Consider the following 24,121-nt stretch of genomic DNA (forward strand, 5'->3'; position numbering starts at 1 on the left):
TATTAATCATATTCTGTACTCTTTGTCTATCCTTTGGGTGACATCTATTTAGCCTTAGGAACACTTCCATCTGTAGGAGTCCCTCCAAATGTACTGTAGAGGTGGTTTGTGAGAGGTAAAATTCTCTCAACTTTTTCTTATCTGAAAATTGTTTAATCCCTCCTTCATATTTAAATGATAACTTTGCCAGGTAGAGTATTCTTTGATCAAGGCCCTTCTGCTTCATTGCTTTAAATATATCTTGCCACTCCCTTCTGGCCTGTAAGGTTTCTGTTGAGAAGTCTGATGATAGCCTGATGGGTTTTCCTTCATATGTGATCATTTTTCTCTCACTAGCTGCTTTTAAAAGTCAGTCTTTATCCTTGATCTTTGCCATTTTAGTTATTATATGTCTTGATGTTGTCTTCCTTGGGTCCCTTGTGTTGGGAGATCTGTGCACCTCCATGGCTTCAGACACTATCATCTCCTTCCCCAGATTGGGGAAGTTTTCAGCAATTACCTCCTCAGTGACACTTTCTATTCCTTTTTCTCTCTCTTCTTATTCTCGTACCCCTATAATACAAATATTGTCCCATTTGGATTCATCACACAATTCCCTCAGTATTCTTTCATTCTTAGAGATTCTTTTTTCTCTTTGTGCCTCAGCTTCTTTGTATCGATAGATTTCTCTAATCTCTATTCATTTTACTGTTTCTAATTTCTCTAATTTCTATTCCTTTTACTGTCTCTTCTACTACATCTATTCTGCTTTTAAATCCCTCCATTGTATGTTTCATTTCAGATATGGAATTTCTTAATGATTGAATCTCCAGCTTAAATTCATTCCTGAGTTCTTGTATATTTTTCTGTACCTCCATAAGCATGTTTATGATTTTTATTTTGAACTCTCTTTCAGGCAGATTAGTGAGTTCAGTTTTATTTGACCCTTCTTCTGGGGTTTGCGAGATTTTGGTCTAAACCATGTTCTTCTGACATTTCATGTTTCTGTGTGGTGCCCACTAGTGCCCAGAAACTCCAGTCTCTGGAGCTTCTCAGCCACTAGAGTGAGGTTGGGGTCATAGGGGAGCGGAGCTGGTGCCTGGGGTGAGGAAAGATCTGCTTCCTGATTCCCGTCTGTGGTGCCTGTCTCAGGTGTCAGAGCCAGTGGGCCATGCACACAGGTGTAAGCCTCTGTGCTTTGCATCTCTAGCTCTTGTAGGCGGAGCCTCCCTCTGGCTGGACTGATGCCAGCACAGTGACTGCAGGTTTGTGAACCGGTGTTGACAGGCCAGGAGGAAGGCTCGGCAGGCTGTGTGTCACAGTCGGGGGCCTCAGAGCTGAGTAAGCAGCCAGGGGGATGGAGCACCCGAAGCTCCTCAAAGTTCCCAACCAGCTGGGCAGAGCACTCCCAGACAGCCTTGTCCAGCTCTCCCCGCCCCTTCAGCAGCCCTCTCTCTGCTAGGAAGTCTCTCAAACCGCCTGCCTTTCCCTTCTTCCAGAGCGGCTGGGTGTGGATCCTGACCTCCACAAATGGCCAAAATCTGTTTCTCAAGCACTCCACCTGTCTGAGCTCCCCAACGTCCAGAGCACCACACAGTATATGTTTCTTCTCCCAAAGCAGACCTCCAGGCCTGGGGGTTCAGCAGTCCCAGACTTCCACCCCTTCCCCTGCTCCGTTTCTCTTCCTCCCAGTGGTGAGCTGGGGTGGGGGAAGGGCTTGGGTCCCGCCTGATTAAGGCTTTCAAAGTACATTACCCTGTGTTCGTGTGGTCTGCTCTGTTCGTGAGGTCTGCATGCAGTCTGGTTCAGCCTTCTTTCTTGTTGCTGTTTTAGGGTTAGTTGTATCAATTAACTACATTTTCATACTATCTGTGGTTTGGGGAGGAATTCTCCATCTCACCTCTTATGCTGCCATCTTGAATTCCCAATATAGACATTTTAAGATAAAAAAAAATAGTCAAAAAACCTATATCCCACTCAATATGTCTTAGTTGTTTACTTGAAGATTGGGTTCCAGCCACAAGAATAAATAAGCCGAAAGAAGAATCTAAGCTCTAAGAATAGTGCAGCAAACCAGGGATGTTATAAAGGGAAATCCTAAAGGAAAATCTCTGAAGAAAACTCACTACATATTGGGTAGGATGGGAAAGGCAGAAAAAAAGAGTACAATAAGAGATAATTGTGCAAGGAAAAGAAGTCATTAAAAATCTAGGAAACAAAAGTAAATGTCATCACATGCTTTACCTAACATTGTGGTGCAGGATCAGGGTGATGTAAGTACTTTCTGAGTTTGGTAGGTTCAGTTACAGTTATAAAATTGTATTTCAACTTTACATTATACAGATGACAGAAGGTAGAAAGTAGAAGTGAAGGAAGGAGTTTGTTACTTTCATTGGGTGAACTTGTGTAGGGTTATCCAAACAAGAAATTAAAGTATAAATATATCATGTAAAGTTACAAAGGAGACCAAAGGAATTAACGCAAGTGATTCAAGTGACATGAGAAAGGAGGTGAGAAGATATGAGGGACTATAAATGGCTACACCACCTTTTTATGGCAAAAGTTAATAAATGATGCCTATAATTAATCCATATTGGAAATAGAAAGAGAAGCATGCTGCTTGGTGATACAGACAAAACACCTTTTTAAAGTGGTGACATGGGGGAAGTGAAAAGTGGTTTTGAGAACAGAATGTTGTCACTCATTGTAAACACCTAATAGATCTCTGAAGAATCAAATCTTAAGATGTTTAAAAATATTATTTTAAAACCATCAACTTAAATATAGACTTATATATTTAGAAAGCTATTTATGAATGTTATGGTAACCACAAGCCTAAAGCCTATAACAGATTCACAAGAAATAAAAAGAAAGGAATCCTGGAATAACACTAAAGAAAGATATCAAATCATAAGAGAAGTGTGTAACAGAGGAAGAAAAGAACAAAGGAGAATTCCCAAAACAACCAGAAAACATTTAACAAAATGTTAATAAATACACACCTATCAATAATTACTTTAAATGTAAATGGACTTAATGTATCAATCAAAAGACATAGTGTAGCTGAATGGATAAAGAAACAAGGTTCATCTATATGCTGCCTACAAGAAACTCATTTCAAACCTAAAGGCATAGGTAGACTGAAAGTGAAACAGTGGAAAAATATATTTCATGCAGATAAAAAGAGATAAAAGTAGGAGTAGCAATACTTAAATAATAAAATGGACTTCAAAACAAAGAACGTAACAAGAGACAAAGAAGGACAGTACATAATGATAAAGGGATCAGTCCAAAAGAGTATATAACAATTATAAATACCTATGCACCCAACATAGAAGCACCCAAATGTATAAAGCAAATATTAACATACCTAAAGGGAGAAATTGACAGCAGCAAAATAAAACTAGAGGATTTTAATAACCCACTTACATCAATGGATAGATCATCCAGACAGAAAATAAATAAGAAAATAGTGGTATTGAACAACACATTAGAATGGATGGGCTCAAGAGATACAGAACATTCCACCCAAAAGCAGCAGAATATACATTCTTCTAAGTGCACATGGAATGTTCCTCAGAATAGATCACATATTAGGACACAAAAAAAGTCCCAATAAGTTTAAGAAGATTAAAATTTTATCAAGCATATTTTCAGACCACAATGATATGAAACTAGAAATTAATTACATTAAAAAAAAACAGAAAAACAAATCCATGGAGGCTAAACAACATGCTTCTAAACAATCAATAGATCAGTAATTCAAAAGGAAGTTGAACAATACAAGTAGACAATTAAAAGAAACACAACAGTTCAAAAATATGTGACATGCAGCCAAAGGGGTTCTAAAAAGGGAAGTTCATTGCAATACATAGGCCTACCTCACATGAAACAAGAACAATCCCAAATAAACAATTTAATCTTACAGGTAAAGGAACTAGAAAAAGAAGAACAAACAAAGCACAAAGTTAGTATAAGAAAGGACATAGTAAAGATCAGAGCAGAAATAAATAGAATAGAGAAAAAACAATTTAAAAAAATTGGTGAATTCAAAAGCTCATTCTTCAAAAAGATAAAACAGACAAACCCTTAGCCAGACTTATTAAGAAAATAAAAGGACACAAACAAAATCAGGGAAAAAAGGAGAAATTACAACTGACACCACAGAAATTGAAAAAATTATAAGAGAATTCTATGAAAAATTATATGCCAATAAATTAGACAACCTAAAATAAATGAACAAATTCTTAGAAACATACAATCTTCTAAGATTGACCCAGGAAGAAAGAAAATCTGAATAGACCAATTACTAGTAATTAAACTGAATCAGAAATCAAAAAACTCCAAACAAACAAAATTTTAGAACCAGATGGCTTCGCAGGTGAATTCTACCAGATGTTTAAAGAAAAGCTATTGTCTATCCTTCCAAATAAAAGAGGAGGGAGTACTTCCAGACTCATTCTACAAGGCCAGCATTATTCAAATACCAAAACCAGACAAAGACACTACAAACAAAAAGAAAATTTCAGACCAGTATCCCTGCTAAGCAGAGATACAAAAATCCTCAACAAAATACTAAGAAACTTAATTTAAAAATACATCAAAAGTATCATCCATCACAACCAACTGAGATTTATTCCAGGGATACAAGGATGGTACAATATTCATAAATCAATGTGATATACCACATTAACAAAAGAAAGGATAAAAAAAATATCATCTCAGTATATGCTGAATAAGCATTTAACAAAATTCAACATCCATTCATGATAAAAACTCTCAACAAAGTGAGTATAGAGGAAACACCTCAACATAATAAAGGCCATATATGACAAACCCACAGCTAGCATCATACTCAATGTCAAAAAGCTGAAAGCTTTTCCTCTAAGATTAGGAGCAAGACAAGGAGGTCCACTGTCATCACTTCTATTCAACATAGTACTGGAGGTCCTAGCTACAGCAGTCAGACAACAGAAATATATAAAAGGCATCCATATTGGTAAGGAAGAAGTTAAGCTGTCGCTATTTGCGGATGACATGATGTTATACCTAGAAAACCCTAAAGAATCCATCCAAAAACTATTAAAACTAATAAATGGATTCAGCAAAGTTGCAGGATACAAAATTAATACACAGAAATCTGTTGCATTCTATATACTAACAACAAACTAGCAGAAAGAGAAATCAGGAAAAGAATTCAATTTGCAACTGTATCAAAAATAATAAAATACCTAGGAATAAACCTAACCAAGGAGGTTGAAGGCCTGTACTCTGAAAACTGTAAGATGCTCATGAGAGAAATTAAAGAAGACAGCAATAAATGGAAATCTATCCCATGCTTACGGATAGGGAGAATTAATATTGTCAAAATGGCCATCCTGTCCAAAGCAATTTATAGACTCAATATAATGCCTATCAAAATACTAGAATACCCATTCAATGCACTAGAGAAAATAATCCCAAAATTTATGCGGAACCACAAAAGACCCCAAGTAGCCAAAGCAATCTTGAGGAAGAACAACAAAGCTAGGGATATCATGCTCCCTAATTCCAAACTATACTACAAAACTACAGCTATTTAAACAATATGATATTGTCATAAGAACAGACACATTGATCAATGGAATGGAATAGAGAGCCCAGAATAAATCCACACATATGTAGTCAATTAATATATAACAATAAAGGCAAGAATATGCAATGGGGAAAAGATAGTCTCTTCAATAACTGATGTTGGGAAAACTGGACAGCTACATGCAAGAGAATGAAACTGGATTGTTGTCTAACTCCATACATGAAAGTAAACTCAAAATGAATTAAAGACCTGAATATAAGAAATGAGACCATAAAACTCTTAGAAAAAAAACAGAGGCAAAAATCTCTTGAATATAAGCATGAGCAATTTTTTTCCAGACACATCTTTCCCAGGCAAGGGAAACAAAATAAAAAATGAACAAATGGGACTTGTTCAAACTAAAAACCTTCTGTACGGGCAAAGGAAACCATCAACAAAACAAAAAGGCAGTCTACTGTATGGAAGAATAAAGTTGAAATGATATATATGATAAGAGACTAATATCCAAAATATATACAGAAAAAACAAATAACCCTTTTAAAAAATGGGTAGAGGACCTGAATAGACATTCTCCCAAAGAAGAAATATAGCTGATCAAAAAGCACAAGAAAAGATGTTCCACATCACTAGTCATCAAGGAAATGCAGATGAAAGCCACATGAAATATGATCTCACCCAGTCGGAATAACCACTATCCAAAAGACAAGAAATAACAAGTGTTGGCAAGGATGTGGAGTAAAGGAAAACCTGAACTGTTGGTGGGAATGTAAATTGGTGCAGCCAGTATGGAAAGCAGTATTGAGATCCCTCAAAAAACTAAAAACAGAAACACCATATGGCCTAGTAATTCCCCTTCTGGGTATATACCAGAAGAAAACAAAATCACTAATTCAAAAAGATATATGCACTCCTATATTTATGGCCGCATTATATACAATAGCCAAGATATGGGAGTAACCAAAGCACCCATAGTAGACAAATGGATAAATAAGATGCGGTACATATATACAACAGCATGTTTCTCAACCATAAAAAAAGAAATATTGCCATTTGCAACAACATAGATGGAACTAGAGAGTCGTGCTAAGTGAAATAAGCCAGGCATGGAAAGGCAAATACCACAGGATTTCACTTTTATGTGGAATCTAAAAAAACGAAACAGAAATAGTCTGATAGATACTGAGGAGGGACTGATGGTTACCATTGGGGAGGAGTAGGTATGAGTGGGTGAAACAGATGAAGGGGAAGGGGATAAAGAGACACAAAATCTGAATCATAATATAAATTAGTTTCAGGGCTGAAAGTACAGCATGGAGAATATAGTCAATAATTTTGTAACATCATTCTTTGTTGATAGTAACTACATTAGTTGGGGAGAACATTTAGTAGTGTAGCTAATAGTTGAACCACTGTGCTGTGTACTTGAAACCAATTTAATATTGTATATCAACTATACTTCAAGAAAATATAGCAGTAATACAAAATAAAATATGATTTTAAAAATGAAAGAACATTAGAATTTTGAATGGTAATTATTTTATAGTCTCCTTAGATCTGATGGGATAATCTTTTGATTTTATACATTCAAGAAAATTGTATTTGCATCTTTTTCAAAACTCTATTCATCAGTCACTATTAAGTGTATTAAGTCATCTTTTGCATGAAGTACATTACTACAATTAACAAAAACTTTTCAGTTTTATTATATTTTTACTTTGCCAGCTTATGCCTAACTTCCAACCTCTTATTTCATTGTCTAGCTACCACCAGGTGTCTTCTTCAAAGAGTAGTTTGTTATTTTTATTTCTTCACATTACATGGAAGTGATATTTTCTTTCATTCTTGCAAGTCTTGTTAGGTAAGAGGGAAACATAAACAAACAAACAAAAAAAGCTCCTCTTTTCAATAAGTGTTGTATTCTAACAAAGCTAACTACCTCCTTCCCAAATTCACTGGCTATGGTCCAATACCTCTTTTCCTTGAATACATGCCTTTGAGTGCTCCCCTTTTGAAATTTTATCCTTCTTTTGATTCTGCTAATGAAGTTTTTCTGGTTCTGCTTTCACATCTTGTTAATGTCAGTTTTCTCTTAACTTGATTAACCTCCATGACTGAACTGCTTTTAAAACAGAAGTTCCACTTTGTGTTTTTTGTCTCATTTGACACGTTCTCCCTTTGTCATTGACCATGCATGCATTTCTCTTTTCAGTGCCTGACCTACATGTAAGTATTAGGATGTGTCATGGACATCTTACACTTGACTTGTCAAAAACTGACTTTCCTTTTTTTTCCCCTTCTCTAATTTAATTGTGTTTCCTTAGGTCCTAATGTAACACAGTACTTGGCATATAGAAGTGGTTCTGATATTTTAGTTAAAAATTGGACTGCTAAGAGTTTCTGATTCAGGAGGACTGGGTGGAAACTATAAATGTGCATTTCTCACAAGTTCCACAGTGATACTGATGGTTTGTCAACCACACCTTAAGAACCATTGGCACATGGCCTCCAGTTAATATTTGTTAGATTAATAATTGTTAAGAGTCAATGAATGTCTGAAATATGTAATGTAGGCTCAAAAATCAAACTGAAGTCAGTGTAAGTAGATGACAAGAAATATTCATTGACCTTTAGTCTGAAAGAAGGAAGATCATTTGGTGTAACACTCTCTTACTGTAGTTTAATAGACAGAAGTCTAAACAGATTCAACCAACTCTGACTTTCCATAAAAACAAAATAACTTTATATGTAACATTTGTGTTTAGCTAAGCAAGCATTCGTTTTCCAATTCCAGAGATAGACATAGATTATTTTTTTCTCTAGATGAGTAGGCCTTTGCACCTAAGCCACATATTTCCCCCAAATGAATAAAATACCACTAAGTTTGAAAGCTACCTCCACATATCTGAGATGCATGTAAAGAATAGAGAAATCTAGAGCGTAGTATATTGGTTAAGGTGAAAGATTCTCCCTGGTCCAAACACTGTTTGGGCACGCAGTCCTTTGAGAAAAATAAGCAGATTCGTTGACATTTACTGGTTCTGAAGAAAGTTGAATACTTTATTTGTCCAGAACTGAAAGGACTTTCATAAATGCAGTAAATGTTGACACTGTGGCAGTCCTGTTGCCTTGAACTGTTTTATTGTTTTCCCAAGTTCAGATATTTGACAGGGCTCACCAGACTCCGCTCATACGAGACTTTTGTTTAAAGGCAAAGGATACAGTGCAGCAGAGAAAAGAGAATGCAGTCAAACACTCGTGGCCTGACAGCTGCCTCCAGTAGAAGCTCCCTATGGGCTCAATCTTTGGGCAACTCGAGCATGCTGAGTCACTGGCTCCATCTGCTGAGATCTGTACGATCTTGGTTTGGGGAGAGCTGACCAGCAAAGATAGCAGTAGCCCTTTAAGGAGTCAAACCAGGTTAGTCAGACCAAGCAGGCTAGTTGCAAATGATTAGTACAAAAGTTAAACTTTGGAGTTTCCAGTGGAGTTTCAGGTCCTAAATGGTACATCTAATATCCCACTGCCTTCTTTTTGGCCAAGTAAAATCAGATATACAAATGTCTCTAGAAATAAAGATAGAACTTTTCTTGTCCAGCTGCAAATCAGCTTTATCCTACACAGCAGTCTTGTAGAGAAGGCCACTGAAGCTCTTTGTTAAGGACCTGCAAGAGGCGCCAAGCAGACTGAATCCTAGCTCTCTAAAAGTGGGTTACCAAGGTTAGATAAGCGTATGGATTCTGAGCTCATCAGGATAAATGTACCCAATGTTCTCAAGTACATGCTAGAAGCCACTTATACCCAATGACAGGTATACAGATTCTGAGCTCATCAGGGAAATTAACCTAATGTTCTCAAGTACATACTAGAAGCCACTTATACACAGTGACAGTGACAGCATTGTGCCTACATTCAGAATACCTAAATCAATCAAGTTACTTCAGGAAAAATATATAAGGGCCCACAGGCTTTAAATACTCTAGGAGATAGTCTGGTGACCAAATGAAATCTCCTGACAAAGTTTCATTTCCCTTGAGAATACTACTCTCTCAAAGGTAATGTCTAAACAATATGGATATTATATGTCAGGAAAGCATATATGAAAAAATTGAAGAAATACAACAAAATGAACTGCCATTTCTCATTATATGTATGTGTTATCAGTTACCAGTTACAGTTATAATTATGACCAAGTAATTAGGAGGCCTAGGACTTCTAGTCAGAGCTCTGTTACCAGGAAAAAATTTGAGAAAAAAATCTTCCATAAATAATACATAAAATGTGATTAAAGGGAAAATCTTAATCCAATATCTTTACCCAGTTTTATTACCTACTTTTTAAAATTTGCACTCAATGTTATCACTTGTACAATTAAATTTTGGGGTGTTAATTTTTTTTCAATGTGTGGTCTCAGAATCATCTGCATTTGAAGCATCAAGGGATGTTTCTCAGTCATAAATGTATCTGAGTCAGCTAGGGATCTTTCTAAGATGCAGATTCTGATTTCAGATGTCTGAGATAAAGCCTGAAATTCTCTTCTAATATGTTCATAGGTAATATCCATGTTCCTATGTTCCTGTTTAATTAGCAGGGATGTTATTAAAAGAAAAAATATATGCACAAGTGTGTGTGTTTGTATATTAACAAAGGCAGCTTCAATGGAATCAATCTCTGGAGAAAAGCCTAAAAATCTGCATTCCCAAAAGACAACCTCCCTCCAAGTTGTATCACCAATCAGGCTTAAGAACTACTTGGCTAAATGAACTTAAGCATCTGAGTTAAGTTTCAGCTATAAAATTATATGGGTCTAGTCCCACCTGGATATTCTCCTAAATCCTAAATTGAAGTGTGACATACTCTCTTACTTTTCAGGGCATCTGTGTTGCTTGAGAATCTGTGACTTGCAAACAGGTGCCAAGCTCTCTGCCTCCAGATTCAAAATTTACTTAGGTCCAATCTTTTGCTTTAAGGTCTAAGATAAACGTTTTGTATTATCTAAAGTTTTGAGATTCTGTCTCCAAATGTAGAGTCAAAACATCAGCTTCATACTTCTTTTAGAACACAGCATGAAAAAAAAAAAAGCATCACATTTTTTTTCTTGACTTGTCCCTGGCTTTTCTGGGGTAAGACCTTTGAATTCACTCTGACCTCCTTTAATGCTTTCTTTCCATAACCTCTCAGTTCTTGACAGAAAATATTTACTTAAATCAATTACTAATATAGTATATGACAGAGTAGATACATTACAACCTAGTACTTTAGTTCCTTCCCCTTAAATGATTTTTTCATGTTCCTGTTATTCAAATGGTATTGAATGTAGCACAACAAAGTAACATGATGATTTCTCATGCAGCCTAACAATGTTTTCTAATTTCCTTTTTCCTTTCCATGCAGTATAAGCAAGTGGAGCAATACATGTCCTTCCATAAGTTACCAGCTGATATGCGTCAGAAGATACATGATTACTATGAACACAGATACCAAGGCAAAATCTTTGATGAGGAAAATATTCTCAATGAACTCAATGATCCTCTGAGAGAGGTAAGATTAATAGTCCTCAGTCTCCATGATACATGATCATTGTTTCTCTTTTCATAGGAAATCCTCAAGTCCATGTGATGACATTACTCAAAAAAAAAATTCAGAACTAAATGTTAAGGCATCTTGTTTTGCCTTTATTCTCCCTATGTTCTCCAATATATAGGCTTTTAATTGTTGGGGGAAAAATGTACTGGAAAATTGTTCTTCTGATTATGATTGTCAGAACTGTTTTACTTTCTATATCCCTAGTTATTAAAATTCCTTCTTGTATCCTCATTGTCTATACCTTCCCAATATTCCATTCCCTCATCTCATGTTCACCAAGCTACTTATTGTCTGATTTCTATTCTCCTCCCACATTCATTTTTCCCTGTTCATTCCCTGAACCCTGATCAGGACCGACCAGGTCCATTGTGATTCATTTCCTATTCACTAGTTAAAACACTGTACCACATCAATAATCACCTCTGCCTTGCATCTTCTTTCCATCCCTCCCTAGAAGTCAACCTTCTGCCCACTAGAACGTCAGGTGGCCTCATAGACCAAAAGAACATTCTCGATATTTCCTACACTGGTTTGCTGTTTCTTCATTCTTTTACTACCAATCTTCTCAAAACATTACTATATAATCATTACATTGTGGTTTGATCTCCATTTCTTTACCAAAATTTTTGCCTTGAAAGTTATCAGTGATCTGTTACTTATCAAGTGCTTTGTCTTTGAGCCCTTGGTGGTACTTTATAAACTGTTAATGAAACCCATGTGCTGAATCTCTTTTGGGGCTTCTTTAACACTGAACCTATACTAAGCCATTGGCTTTTCATTTTGCATTCTGAATTTATTCTTTTATTTTCATCTCATACTTTAATTTTGTAAATTTGAGTTCCAACTTGTTGCTGTAAGCTCTGTTTTCTTAAAAGCTACATGATACTCCCCTAGCCCTGTGTGTATATATGTACATATACATATACATATATATACATATACACACACATATAAACAGATGTATATATATATATGTGTGTGTGTGTGTATATGTGTATACACACACACACACATATATATATATAGTGACCTATGTAATAAAGTCATTATATTCCATCATTAAAACATTTATCTTTTGAAGTCTCTGTAAATGTTTTAATCATTCTCTCAAGTCCTTTGGAATGTAATTTTTTTTTCCTTTTTTAAATCTCTCCTTTGCACAACCAATCACCATGTGCCAATCACTGTGGCAGTACATCTTACATCTGTGCCCTCATTTTCTTTCTGTCTCCCTTCCTTCATGCCATCACCCTAACCATAGTTCTCTCACATAGACTCTTTGCACAGCCCCTTTAATTTGCCTTCTAGTGTCTGGTTTGTTTTCTCTAATTACCATTTGAAACATGACTGCCAGATTCATCTTTTTTTTATATGTACAAGCTAATCATTTCCCTGCTCAGAAACTTTCACTCTCCACATTACAAATTAATTCAGATACAGCCTCCTTGGGCTCACATTCCAGCCTTTCTGTGCTCTGATCCCAGCTAAATTTCCCATTTTGCTTTTCCCTGCTGCCCTACATGTTCCAAAGTGGCCTGCAGCCAAACTGTGCAACTTGCTGTTTTGCAAAAATCAATTATAATTTCTCACCTTGCATCATATGTTTTCTAGAAATGTCTCTCATCTGTTGGAAAAATCCTGTTCAAGTAATATTTATTTATTTATTACCTTCATTGAATTGCCAGACTAGAGCTGATCTCTCTTTTCTCTGACCTCCAGTGCACGGATTCCTTAATTCTTGTGTGCTATTTATCCATCCTGTCTGTTATCATTATTTTTCACACTTGTTTCTTCACTTTTGTCAAAGATTCCTTAAAAGCAAAGGCCATTGATCATATTTAATTTTTTCTTCAAATTCCTAGTTCTCGTAGCATGTATTAAAAATAATATTTTCATTTCAACAAATACTTTTACCATTTATAACCATTCCTAAGTTTCTGCATCCACTAAAAGTTATTTGATTGTTTGGTTTTGTTTTTAAGTCTTAGGCGACCAGGTAAGGCTCTTGACAATAAAGGGGGCTAAATGTCTGTTGTTGATTATCTAATTTCCATCAATCAAAAATAAATCAAATAAGAATATTATACATCTTTTTGCCTTGCCAAACGCCATGCAAACTTTTAAAAAAATGTTTATAAGCATATCATTTTTTTGCTAGTTTAAATCTATCAATATGTTTTGCTTTATCTCTTTGTTGGATTACATAATCTGTTTTAAATTAAAATACCCTTCCCTAAGAGGCAGAAGCTCAGAACACTGGAACCAAATTGGGTCAAAGGCCTGGAGGGATTCAAAGTCAGGCCAGAGCAAGGAGGTAAAGGTAATCCAAGAGACAGCATCAGGGATGGAATCAAATCAAAAGACAGGAGATAAGATAAAACTAGAGATGTATTTCAAAGATTGAGGGAAATATTCGCATTCCAGCATAAAATATCATTGAAGGAATAGAGAAAGCTGACAGGAAAAGGGAGTATAAAACTGAACCCTAAGGAGAAGCATTCCTCTGTGCTGAAAATTCTCAGTGTAATGTAAAATCAGCATAACAAGAAAATTTTCTTAATCCTGTGTGTTTTATTAACAACTCTTTCTCCTGCCACACTTTAATTTACTCTGAACTTCAATGGGAATAAAATCCACATTTCATTTTTACCCCCTTAGAACCATCCTCAGACATATGAAGACATATGTCCAATTTCCTCATTTCCTACAACTATCCAGTCACTACATTATTTTTTCCTTATATTTTTAGGGTCTAAGCATCTTTTACTGAACTTCTGAAGTGCACTCACAACTTTTCTCCCTGCCCATGATTGCAGTTAGCTCAAATGCATACCATCGCTACCAGATGGATTGATATTTTAAGACACAAGTTTGACTATTCCACTCTCTTAGAACCTGATCATAAACCCCTATGCCCTGCAGGAAAAAGTTCAAGTGCCTTGACGTGGCGCATGAGATGCTCCATGCCCTGCCTCTACCTTCTATTTCTTCCCATTCATACTTCATCACAGGGAATTGTTGATAACTTCCTGGAGGGAAATGCTGCTTTCTCTATCTTCAATCCTTTCTGTTCTGCTCACCTTCTGCTTTCCATTAAAACACTCTTACTAGGCATGAACTTCATAAATTTTCCCTGACCACTCTGACACTGTAATTATAAGTTGTCAGGTTATTGTTCATCTCTTTTAAGACTATGCCCTTCTTGAGACCATGTCTTAATATCTTCATATCTCTAGTGACCAGTATATAGTAGGAACTCATTGAATACTTACTGAGTGATTGGTCTTTAACATAATTATGAATGAAAACAGGGTAAGAATTATGGCTTCTTAATAAAATTAGAGGTCCTAGAAGTGGAAGCATGAAATATGCACACACTTAACACCTTGAAAAAGGTGAAAACAGTGTTCTCCATTTGCTCCCTTGCTCTGCAGCTTTCTGTCATTGGGCATCAGAATCACACAAAAACCTAAATACAATGTTATGCTTAGTTAAGGCTTTATTAGAAGGGAAACAGGATGAGTAGAATAGGAAAGTGAAACATAGTACAGAGATAACAAAAATCATTATTCAGCTAAAACTTGAATCTAATACAGCCAGACATGGTTTCTGAAGAGAAGTTCAAACAGAACGATGAGAAATATATCTTGCTCCCTATTAAATTGAGTAGTATGTGCCTGCTGTTTTAAAGCCATAGTGATAGATCACAATAAATATTTTAGAAGTAGTAAAATATATCATACCACCTTTGAAAGCTGCATCCCACTTAGAAATGAGGCATAAGTTTATGCAAATGAATGTTTTGGTCATTATTGTACTTTCAGTGCCTGGAGAGTGCCTGGCACATGGAAGACATTGAATGACTGATGCAGTAAATGTCAAATGAGTGAAATGAGGTTGCTTAGACAGGGAAAACTGGATTCTTTGATAGGTATTTTGTAATACAAGGTAAAAATATGAGATGTGCTTTGCACACACATATACACATCACATACAAATGCTAATCATTTATTCAATTTTGAGTCAACCACCATTTATATTATAATATGACTTTTAATTTAAAATGCTTAATTGTCCAGGAGGCTTATTTTTATTAAAATATTTTGCATGATTTGACATGCTAATCTATAGTTAAGAGCTGTGATTTCTGTCAACACAAGTCAGCAACATATAAAAATGAAGCATAGCTCAAACCTTCAGACTCTCAAAGACTTACACAAAGTAACTAAAAATAAAGCAAGTAAATGCAATGCTAAGGTAGGTGAAAATTATCCTATATCATAATTAATTAATCTGTATTATATTTTATACCCCAGCCTTTTTTAAAAATGTGTTTGAATAGTTTTAAATATGAAGATTCCCTAAGAAGTAAAATGGGAGAAAAATTTTATCTTTGTGACCTTTGAAGATTCCTACAGAAAACCTCATACTGTGCATATATAAATTAGTTCAGTTCGTAGATATTTCAAAAACACTATTTTTTTTTAAAGCACTCTCTTATTTCCATTTCTGTGGCAGGAATTAGATGATTTATCTTTTTCACATATTGGAGACAAATTGCTGAAATGCCTTTAACAAATACCTGGTTTTGTCTTATTGCTTCAGGCTCAAAATGTTACCTCCTCAGAGAGCCCTTCCCAGAGCAGTATCTAAATTAGTTCTATATCACATAAGCTTTTTTTGTTGTGCACATATCATTCGGTTGTCTTGTTCTCCATTAATATTTATTTGTTAATTGCCCATCTTGCTATATGAACTTGGAATCCAAGAAGGCAAGGACTTTGTCTTTCTTTATTTCTACCATAACTCCAGTCCCTAAATAGTACATACTTAATAACTACTTGTTTAATAAGTAATCAACTGCAAAGTAAATATGGATCTCATACCTGACAAATCATCTCAAAGAATCATTTCTTGTTAGAGCTTAGAGACAGCATTTTATCAATAAAACAGAGGAGCTTGTATGGATAAAAAGTGGTGCCCAGAACTAGGAAGCACTCTGACCACAGAACTTTCTTAGTATTGCTTTAGATTACACTGTGGAAAATACAGTTTCTAATATATAACAAAAGAAGCTGGAATCTTTAGCTTTCTCTGTGATTTTGTTTTGATATAAGCACTATCAGCCAGAAGGTCCCTTTGCATGTGGTTGTTACTATTTTCTTTTCAACTTCCTCCAGATTTATGCATCAATGATTTAGTGCAGAGTCAGCATGTGGTGGGGGCAGTATTTCAAGAGTACCATTGTAGAAGATGTCTAAATGTTCTGTCCAGTCTCTATAGCCTAGTAGCATCCATGGAATACAAAGAAAATAAATACTTTCCTCTTCTTGTATTCTACTCCAACTCATTCTACAATATTGTCAGTGGCTCATAAAACAAATGTTGCTAGTTTCTTTGTCCAAACCTAAGTAGTGAGCCACCTCAGAGTGTAAAAGATTCAGAGTGGTAGATAAAGTTGTGTTCTTCATCCTTGGGCTAGATCATATGATCTGAGCCTGACTCCATTAGAATTGTCAGCATTCTAGAAAGTGATTGTAAAGTCATCTTTAAAAAGTATCTTTATTTCACTGAGAGCAAAATGCATGGGCCAGAACAACTACAATTTTCTGAGAAAATCTTTAAGATGGTACTCAGAAATTTGGCATTTTAAATTAAAGTTATTATTTTATGATGTGTTCAGTATCTAGTATCTATAATGTATAATTTTCACTTTCTGGGTGCTCCATGTCTATGTCTAGTCAAAATTCTGAGTCTGGAAAGCTGGACTTCAGTGATCTCTAGAAACCTCTCCTCTCTCCCAGTTGTTCCTGACCTGGCTCAGCCTGGAGAATTTTCCTTTTTCTTCTCCTTCCACCCATTTATAATATGGTCCTGTTTCCCTGTGGCTATTCAGAAGTATTCAGTTTCATTGTTTTGAATAGTTTAAATCCCTTCTATGATACTCTCACTGACATGAATAGTTGATGCATCCTTTCAGTTATATAACAAAGAATGAATGCGTACTAAGAGGCTGGGCAGTATTATGGTTACGAGCATCGCCCGGTTCCACCAGCCACTTTAAATCCAGCTCCACAACTTACTGTATGTACAACTTGGGCTATTTCATAACTTGTATGTTTCACTTTCCTCATTTTTAAATATGAATGACAATGATAACTGCTTCATAGAGTTGTTATGAAGATTAAATGAGCAGAAAATATTTAAAAATTAGGAAAGTACCTGGCACATAGTAAATACACAGTAAAATTCAATCCTTGGTATTACTATGATTTAATGAAGAATAGGGTATAGACCCAGCCCTCATGGTTCTTACAGCTTAGTGAGATAGTTTATAAATTGTTTATAAATAAACAATTGTAACTTTTTGTAAAGACTGTGAGAGCGTCATTCAGAGGGTGATAGGCCATACATCAGAGGTACAGCCTTATCATGTGTCTCATTTCTTTTGGAATTTATTCTACCCTGCTAATAAGCTCTTTCTTCCTTTTAACAGCCAGCTTTCTGGAGACAATGTCTCAGCTTCAAAACTTGACAATGAAATGTTAGGACCATGAGACTGATGAATGTTTTAGTAAAAGCAGGCAGAATATTTAAAACTAAACCTAATTTAAAAAATTCAGTGAACTATACCCCTTTGCTTATGAGAGCCTTTTGGGATATATACAAAGTAAGAAAGTCTATTTTTAGCATGATCAGATTTATACTGATTTGATTAGAGCAAAATGGCAAACTTAACAGTCCAGAAGGAGGTTAATGCCCTTCTGAGCCTGTCTCCAAAGTTCAGAACTGATCTATTTTTAAACAATGGAGTGTGAAGAGCCATGGGCTGAAAATAGGTACAGATCATGTGTCCCAGTAGAATATAGGACATCAGTATATTTCATTTTCACAGAACATGAACCGGTCTGAGAGTATAATACTGTCCTTCTGACCTTTAATTTGTTAAATAAACTATTAAGAAAGAAAGCATCATTTGCATGCATATTTTAATGAGATTCTGAATTATTTTTTTAAAAGTATATACTTGTTGATTTTTTTTAATTCCCTCTAAAAATGTATTTAGTTAAGATAAGTTGCACAGGCTAGAATCATAGTGTTGTAAAATTATATATAGATCTTATCAATTGTCAGATATTGACTGAACAGACCCAGTAGTAAAAGGCTAGAAAAATTATGTAAGTGGCTTAGTCATGATCACATTACCAAGCAAAGAATTTGGTCTTCTTCTTACCCCTTTGACCCAGAGCTTTTCTCCTGCATCCCTCATTTCTAGAAAACAGACAAAAAAAACATTTATTGATTTCATAACATGTACAAAACATTGACCAGATGTGAAGAGAAGATAAATTGTAAAATGTGGTTTGCAGTCTCAAAATGCTTACTGTATGCTTGTAGAGAGAGAATATAAATACATAGAAAAGAAAAACTATGATCCCTGACTCCCTTTTCTGCACTTCCTTGCTAGCATGGGCTACCTCTTGTCTTCATGATACCAGCCATTCTGTCAGGGGTGAGGTGATCGTGTGGTTTTGCTTTGCATTTCCCTGAGGATCAGTGATGTTAAGAAAAGAAAAACTATGAAGGAAAAAGTTAAAATGCATTCTTAAAAATAGAAGATGTATAGAAAGTCATATATGATTAATTTCCAGAGAAAAGCAGATACTATATAATGAAATTTGAAATGTCTGAAACCACACAACTCCTGGAAGAAAACAGAAGAAGAAAGCTACTTGATGTGGGTCTGGCCATGATTTCTTGGATGTGATACCAAAGGCATGAGCAACAAAACCAAAAATAAGTATGTGGGACCACATCAAATAAAAGGCTCTGTACAGCAAAGAAAACCATCAACAGAATGAAAAGACAGCCTAGCAAATGGGAGAAAATGTTTGCAAACCACATGTCTGATAAAGGGTTAATATCCAAAATATATAAGGAACTCATGCAACTCAACAGCAAGAAAACAAATGGTCCAATTAAAAGATAGGCAAACAGACATTTCTTCAGAAAATACTCAGATGGCCAGCAGATACATTCAAAGATGCTTACTGTCACTAATCATCAGGGAAATGCAAATCAAACCCACAGGATCACCTCACACCTGCCAGAGTGGCCGGTATCACGAAGACAAGAGTTAACCCCTGCTAGCCAGGGTGTGCAGAAATAGGAGTCAGCGGAATTGGATGGAGAGGGGAGAAGATAATTTGCGTGTATTGTTGTAATGAGGGAGAGTCAGACCACTGAGCCTTTTCCTTGAGTTTTCCTGACACTGCTTCATTATTTCCCCTGCCCCATTACTTTCTTTGGCAGTGTTTATTTGGAGGACTTCAAAAATTAGTCCTGTGCAACACTGTATAATTCCATTTGCAGGAGGCCCTGAAATAGGTAAATTCATAGTAACAGAAAGAAGAATAGAAATTATCAGGGATTGAGAGGAGGGAGAAGGGGGAATTATTGGTTAATGGTTACAGAGTTTTTGTTGAGGATGATGAAAAAGTTCTAGGTATAGCTAGTCATGATGGTTACACACCCTTGTGAATACACTTGTGAACTGTACACTTGGAATGGCAACAACTATAAATACTGTTATATATATTTTATGAAAATGTAAAAAATTAATCCTATAAAAAAGCACCTACTCCTGTATCTCATCTCCATGCCATTTCCATCTGCCTGCTGCTCTTTTCACCCAGTTACCCGACATGTTTCCCAAAACTAAATATCTTTCTGAATTTATTTCTCTTCAGACCCAATTGCTTAGATGTTGAAGGATGTGGGTTGTGTCCCACATCTCCTCACGGTGACCCTAACTGGATCATGTGTAGCCCACCACTGCCACACTTTCAGAGCTGAGGTGCTGCTGTGTCCTGGCAGGTATTCAGGAGTGGGGGCTTCATCTTTCCTGCCACAGTTTCATCAGCCTAACTTGCTCTCTGAGTTTGCTAGAGCTGCCCAGACAAAACACAACAGACTGGGTGGCGTAAGCAACAGAAATTTATTGTCTCATAGATCTGAAGGCTGGAAATTCAACATCATGGTACCAGCAGATTTGGATTCTTTTGAGGCCTCTCTCCTTGGCTTGCATGTGGATACACTCTGCCTCCGTCCTGACATGGTCTTTTCTGGTGTCTATCCATCCCTGGTGTCTCTGTGTGTCTAAATTTCCTCTTCTTAAAAGGACAGCAGTCAGATTCGATTAGAACCCACCCATACAGCTTTGTCTTAACTTAATTACCTCTTTCATACAGTCACATCCGGAGGTACCAGGAGTTAGGGTTTCAACACAGGAATTTGGGGGGGACACAATTCATCCCATAGCACATACCAACATGTGCACTGCTCCATACAAATCTAACTAAAGTGACAGATCAATCAATGTTTAATGCATCTTAGGACTCATGCCTGGTTTTAGGACTTGGCTTGATTTTCTTGTGTCCTTTGCACATGTACCTATATTATTATGCACAAATTATTCCTCTTCATGACCTGTTAATGAGGAAAATGAATTTATATAGATTATATTATAAAATTTCAAATGCAGCTTTTTTATCAAAGTCTCCAAATCACCTTATTTCACAATTAAGTCTTCTAATTCATCCTACTGTCTGCTGGTCCTGTTTTAACTCCTGTTCTGCAGATCGCTCTTACAGCTTGCTTACAGCTTGCTGGCCACTGGAGCTGCGTTCTGCTGGGGCTTAAATCCTACTGAGCTTCAGGCTGTGATACTGAAGAATGGGGACAAGATACTAAGTCTCCAGTGAACACTGTTCTTATCAATATTGGATTCCTTGATTTAGGTTTTCTTGGTCTGTTTCTTCCTCTTTTTCTTTCCTTTATCATCAAATTTAAGTGACCAGTAAAAGGATTTTATGTTATCTGCTGCCATCTTACATGGTGCCTAATAAAGCAGTATGTTCCTCTGTTCTAGGAAGGCAAACAAGTGGGACTCCATTAAAACTAAATTTCCGACTTCATTTATGCTCAAATTGTAAGGTTTACATGTGATTTAATACATCAAATCTAAATTGATGCATATGAGAACTATAACTAAAACATTCAAATTTTTGAATGTTAAATTTATTTTGTTCTGATTTATCCATTACAAGCAGGCAGATTTCATTTAAGCCACTTAATCATAATTGGCTATTTGTATATGCAAAGATTTTAGGTTAATTACCTTTTAACTCATAATTGGAGGATATTACAAATCTAGCAATTAATGATGTAGCTGAGTTTCAAAACACAAGTAATTATGAAAAATGCTAAAGCTTGCCAGTATTTAAGAGGCCATTGCAGACTATTTCTCTCTATCCCTATTGCACTTTCTTAGCATAGAGCTGTGATTAACACAAGATGGAATATTGTGTGGCCATTAAAAATAACAATGAGTATGCTGCTTCAAAATGGGAAATATTTTATGTTGCAAAAGTGGAGAAAACCGAAACAGATATTGAATGTATATTATGATTACAACTATATTAAGGCAAATTGATTATCTTAAGGGAATATATAAATATATAAAATTACTTTCAAGAAGATGATGAGAATACAGAAATTTTGTTCTTATGTATTTTAAAGGAAATTTGAATATTCCTTTGTTTTCAAAGACTCTGAAATACAACTTGCTAGCTAATACAAATTACTTAGTTGCTCTTCTGTAACAAGATGGAAAACTACAGTAAACTATATTAATTCATCAATCCTCCCTCTTCTAACTCTAACTCCATTAACTTCCCCAAAGTAAACATTAAAGGTATTTCTTACCTTTGTATTTATTACATAATTTTGAAATTTAAATTATTTAGAAGTTGCAATAAAAGCTCTCTTCACAAAAATAAAACAGATTATCCCAACTGAGAGAGGTTTGTGGTAAATCCTACCTAATAGGACACATAAATCAAGGGAAATACTTTGAGTGTAAAAAAATTGAAGTGGTAACTAAGTTAATGGTCAATATTTGGATGCATGTTTAAAACATTTTTAAGCATTTTAAGATCTGCTTGTATGGGTTGATTTTCCTCTACATGCTTCTACCATGTTGAAATTTACTCCTCTTAAAAATCTTGAGATCTAAATCTAAACCACCAGATCATTATAAGCCAGGTGAGAATGCTCAGGGAAATTTGCTTTTTAATTGCCCTAATGTGCTTGCTTTAAAAAAAATGGTATGTGAATATAATTTACAATTCACTTTCAAATTAATTATATCATTAAGGCAGCTGTATTACACAAATCCTTTATTTTATCCTTGACTTAGGCCAAAAGGGAATTTTATTGACTATGCCCTAAGGATATCCTGTTATTTTCTTCTTCTGAACCAGTGTACCCATCTCGACTTTGGTCTTTAATAACCAGTCCCCAACTCAACTGTTTTTCTTCCTTTTAATCTGACCCAGTATCCTTTTACCAAGTTATCTTGAAATATTTGTTTCTTTGAAATTTTATAGAATATATGGTCTCTACCCATTCACTTGATCTTAACAGACATCATTTTACAATATAGCTATGAGTTATAATAATTAATAATAGATAACCCTGAGTGAATTTATTTAAATGCTTTACTTATGTTATTTAATTTAATCATTGCAGTGATCAGTGATGGAACTGCTAGTATTAACTCCATTTTATAGTTGAGAAAATTAATATTTGAAGTGTCTGAGTCACTTTCTATGGACATAGTCAGTTAGCCTTGGAATCAGGGACTGAGCCCCCCCCCCCACACGTATACACACAGAGTCTAATCTATGTTTATTTTAGTTATTATCTTATACTGAATAGGTACATATATATCTCCCTCCCTCAACTAGATACAGACTTTTAGATACTTCTTTATTTTAGGAAATAATGGTTTACACATCTGACTGCTTATAACTTTAACATAGAGTGTGTTATTAAAAGTATAGTTTGCCTCTAAAACTTCATATAGTTGTCTTAGAGGTAATGATTGCAGAGGACTTCCTTACAGGTTTTCAGTGAGAGCTTTTAAAATTAATTTTGGATATGAATAGACATTTCCAGATACTGATTTACTCCTCTTAAAAATCTTGAGATCTAAATCTAATCTTTCCAAGAATCAACCTAAACTGCATTTTACTGTCTATGGAAGTTTCACATTCCATTTTACGTCTCTCTTCAAGGTATAAATAAATATCAAAAAATTGTGCTTTATGCAAAACTGAAGGAACAAAACAGCAGCAGACTCACAGACTCCAAGAAGGGACTAGCGGTTACCAAAGGGGAAGGGTGGGGAGAGAGGGATAAGGGGATTGGGGGGCATTATGATTAGTTCACATGGTGTGTGTGTGTGTAGTGGGGGTCATGGGGAAGACAGTGTAGCACAGAGAAGACAAGTAGTGACTCTGTGGCATCTCACAAACACTGATGGACAATGACTGCAATGGGGTATGGGGGAACTCGATAATATGGGTGAATGTAGCAACTAAACTGTTTTTCTTGTGAAACCTTCATAGGAATGTGTATCAATGATACCTTAATAAAAAAAATGCTGTTAAATGTAGATTCAGCACTATATTACAAAAAAAATTGTACTTTATGTTTGTCTTGCTGAATTCTTCATTAAATGACATATTTAACTGCATTCTATATTCCAAATCCCCTTACATATGATATCACACTTACTTTACAGCAGCACTTTTTGTCCAGTAGAAATGTAATGTGACTCACATAAGAAATTTAAATTTTTCTAGTAGTTGCATTAACAAATAAAAAGAAATGTGGAATTAGGTATAGTAAATTTTCTTAACCATACTATCATCTCAACATGCAATCAGTATAAAAACATCATTAGTGAAATAGTTTACATTATGTTTTTTGTATTAAATCTTCAGAATCTGATGTATTTTGTTATAGTTAAAGCACTTCTCAATTTGGATGCTAAATTTTCCTCAGAAACCTTTGATTTTTATGTAGATTTCATAAAATTTACAGCTGAAAAAATGTATCCACCTATTCAAGTTTTCC

At 35.4% G+C, this 24,121-nt stretch overlaps 1 protein-coding gene across 1 annotated transcript in view; it reads left to right on the plus strand.

Annotated features, from left to right (window-relative positions):
- HCN1 (hyperpolarization activated cyclic nucleotide gated potassium channel 1) overlaps positions 1–24,121 on the plus strand; it is a 799,285-nt gene that overhangs the window by 312,793 nt on the left and 462,371 nt on the right. Inside the window, exon 5 of the mRNA XM_057495355.1 lies at positions 10,946–11,092. Coding sequence (XP_057351338.1) covers positions 10,946–11,092 — 147 coding nt within the window. The remainder of the gene's footprint in view (positions 1–10,945; positions 11,093–24,121) is intronic.

The sequence above is a fragment of the Manis pentadactyla genome, chromosome 2 (genome assembly GCF_030020395.1).
Source record: "Manis pentadactyla isolate mManPen7 chromosome 2, mManPen7.hap1, whole genome shotgun sequence".
NCBI lineage: Eukaryota > Metazoa > Chordata > Mammalia > Pholidota > Manidae > Manis > Manis pentadactyla.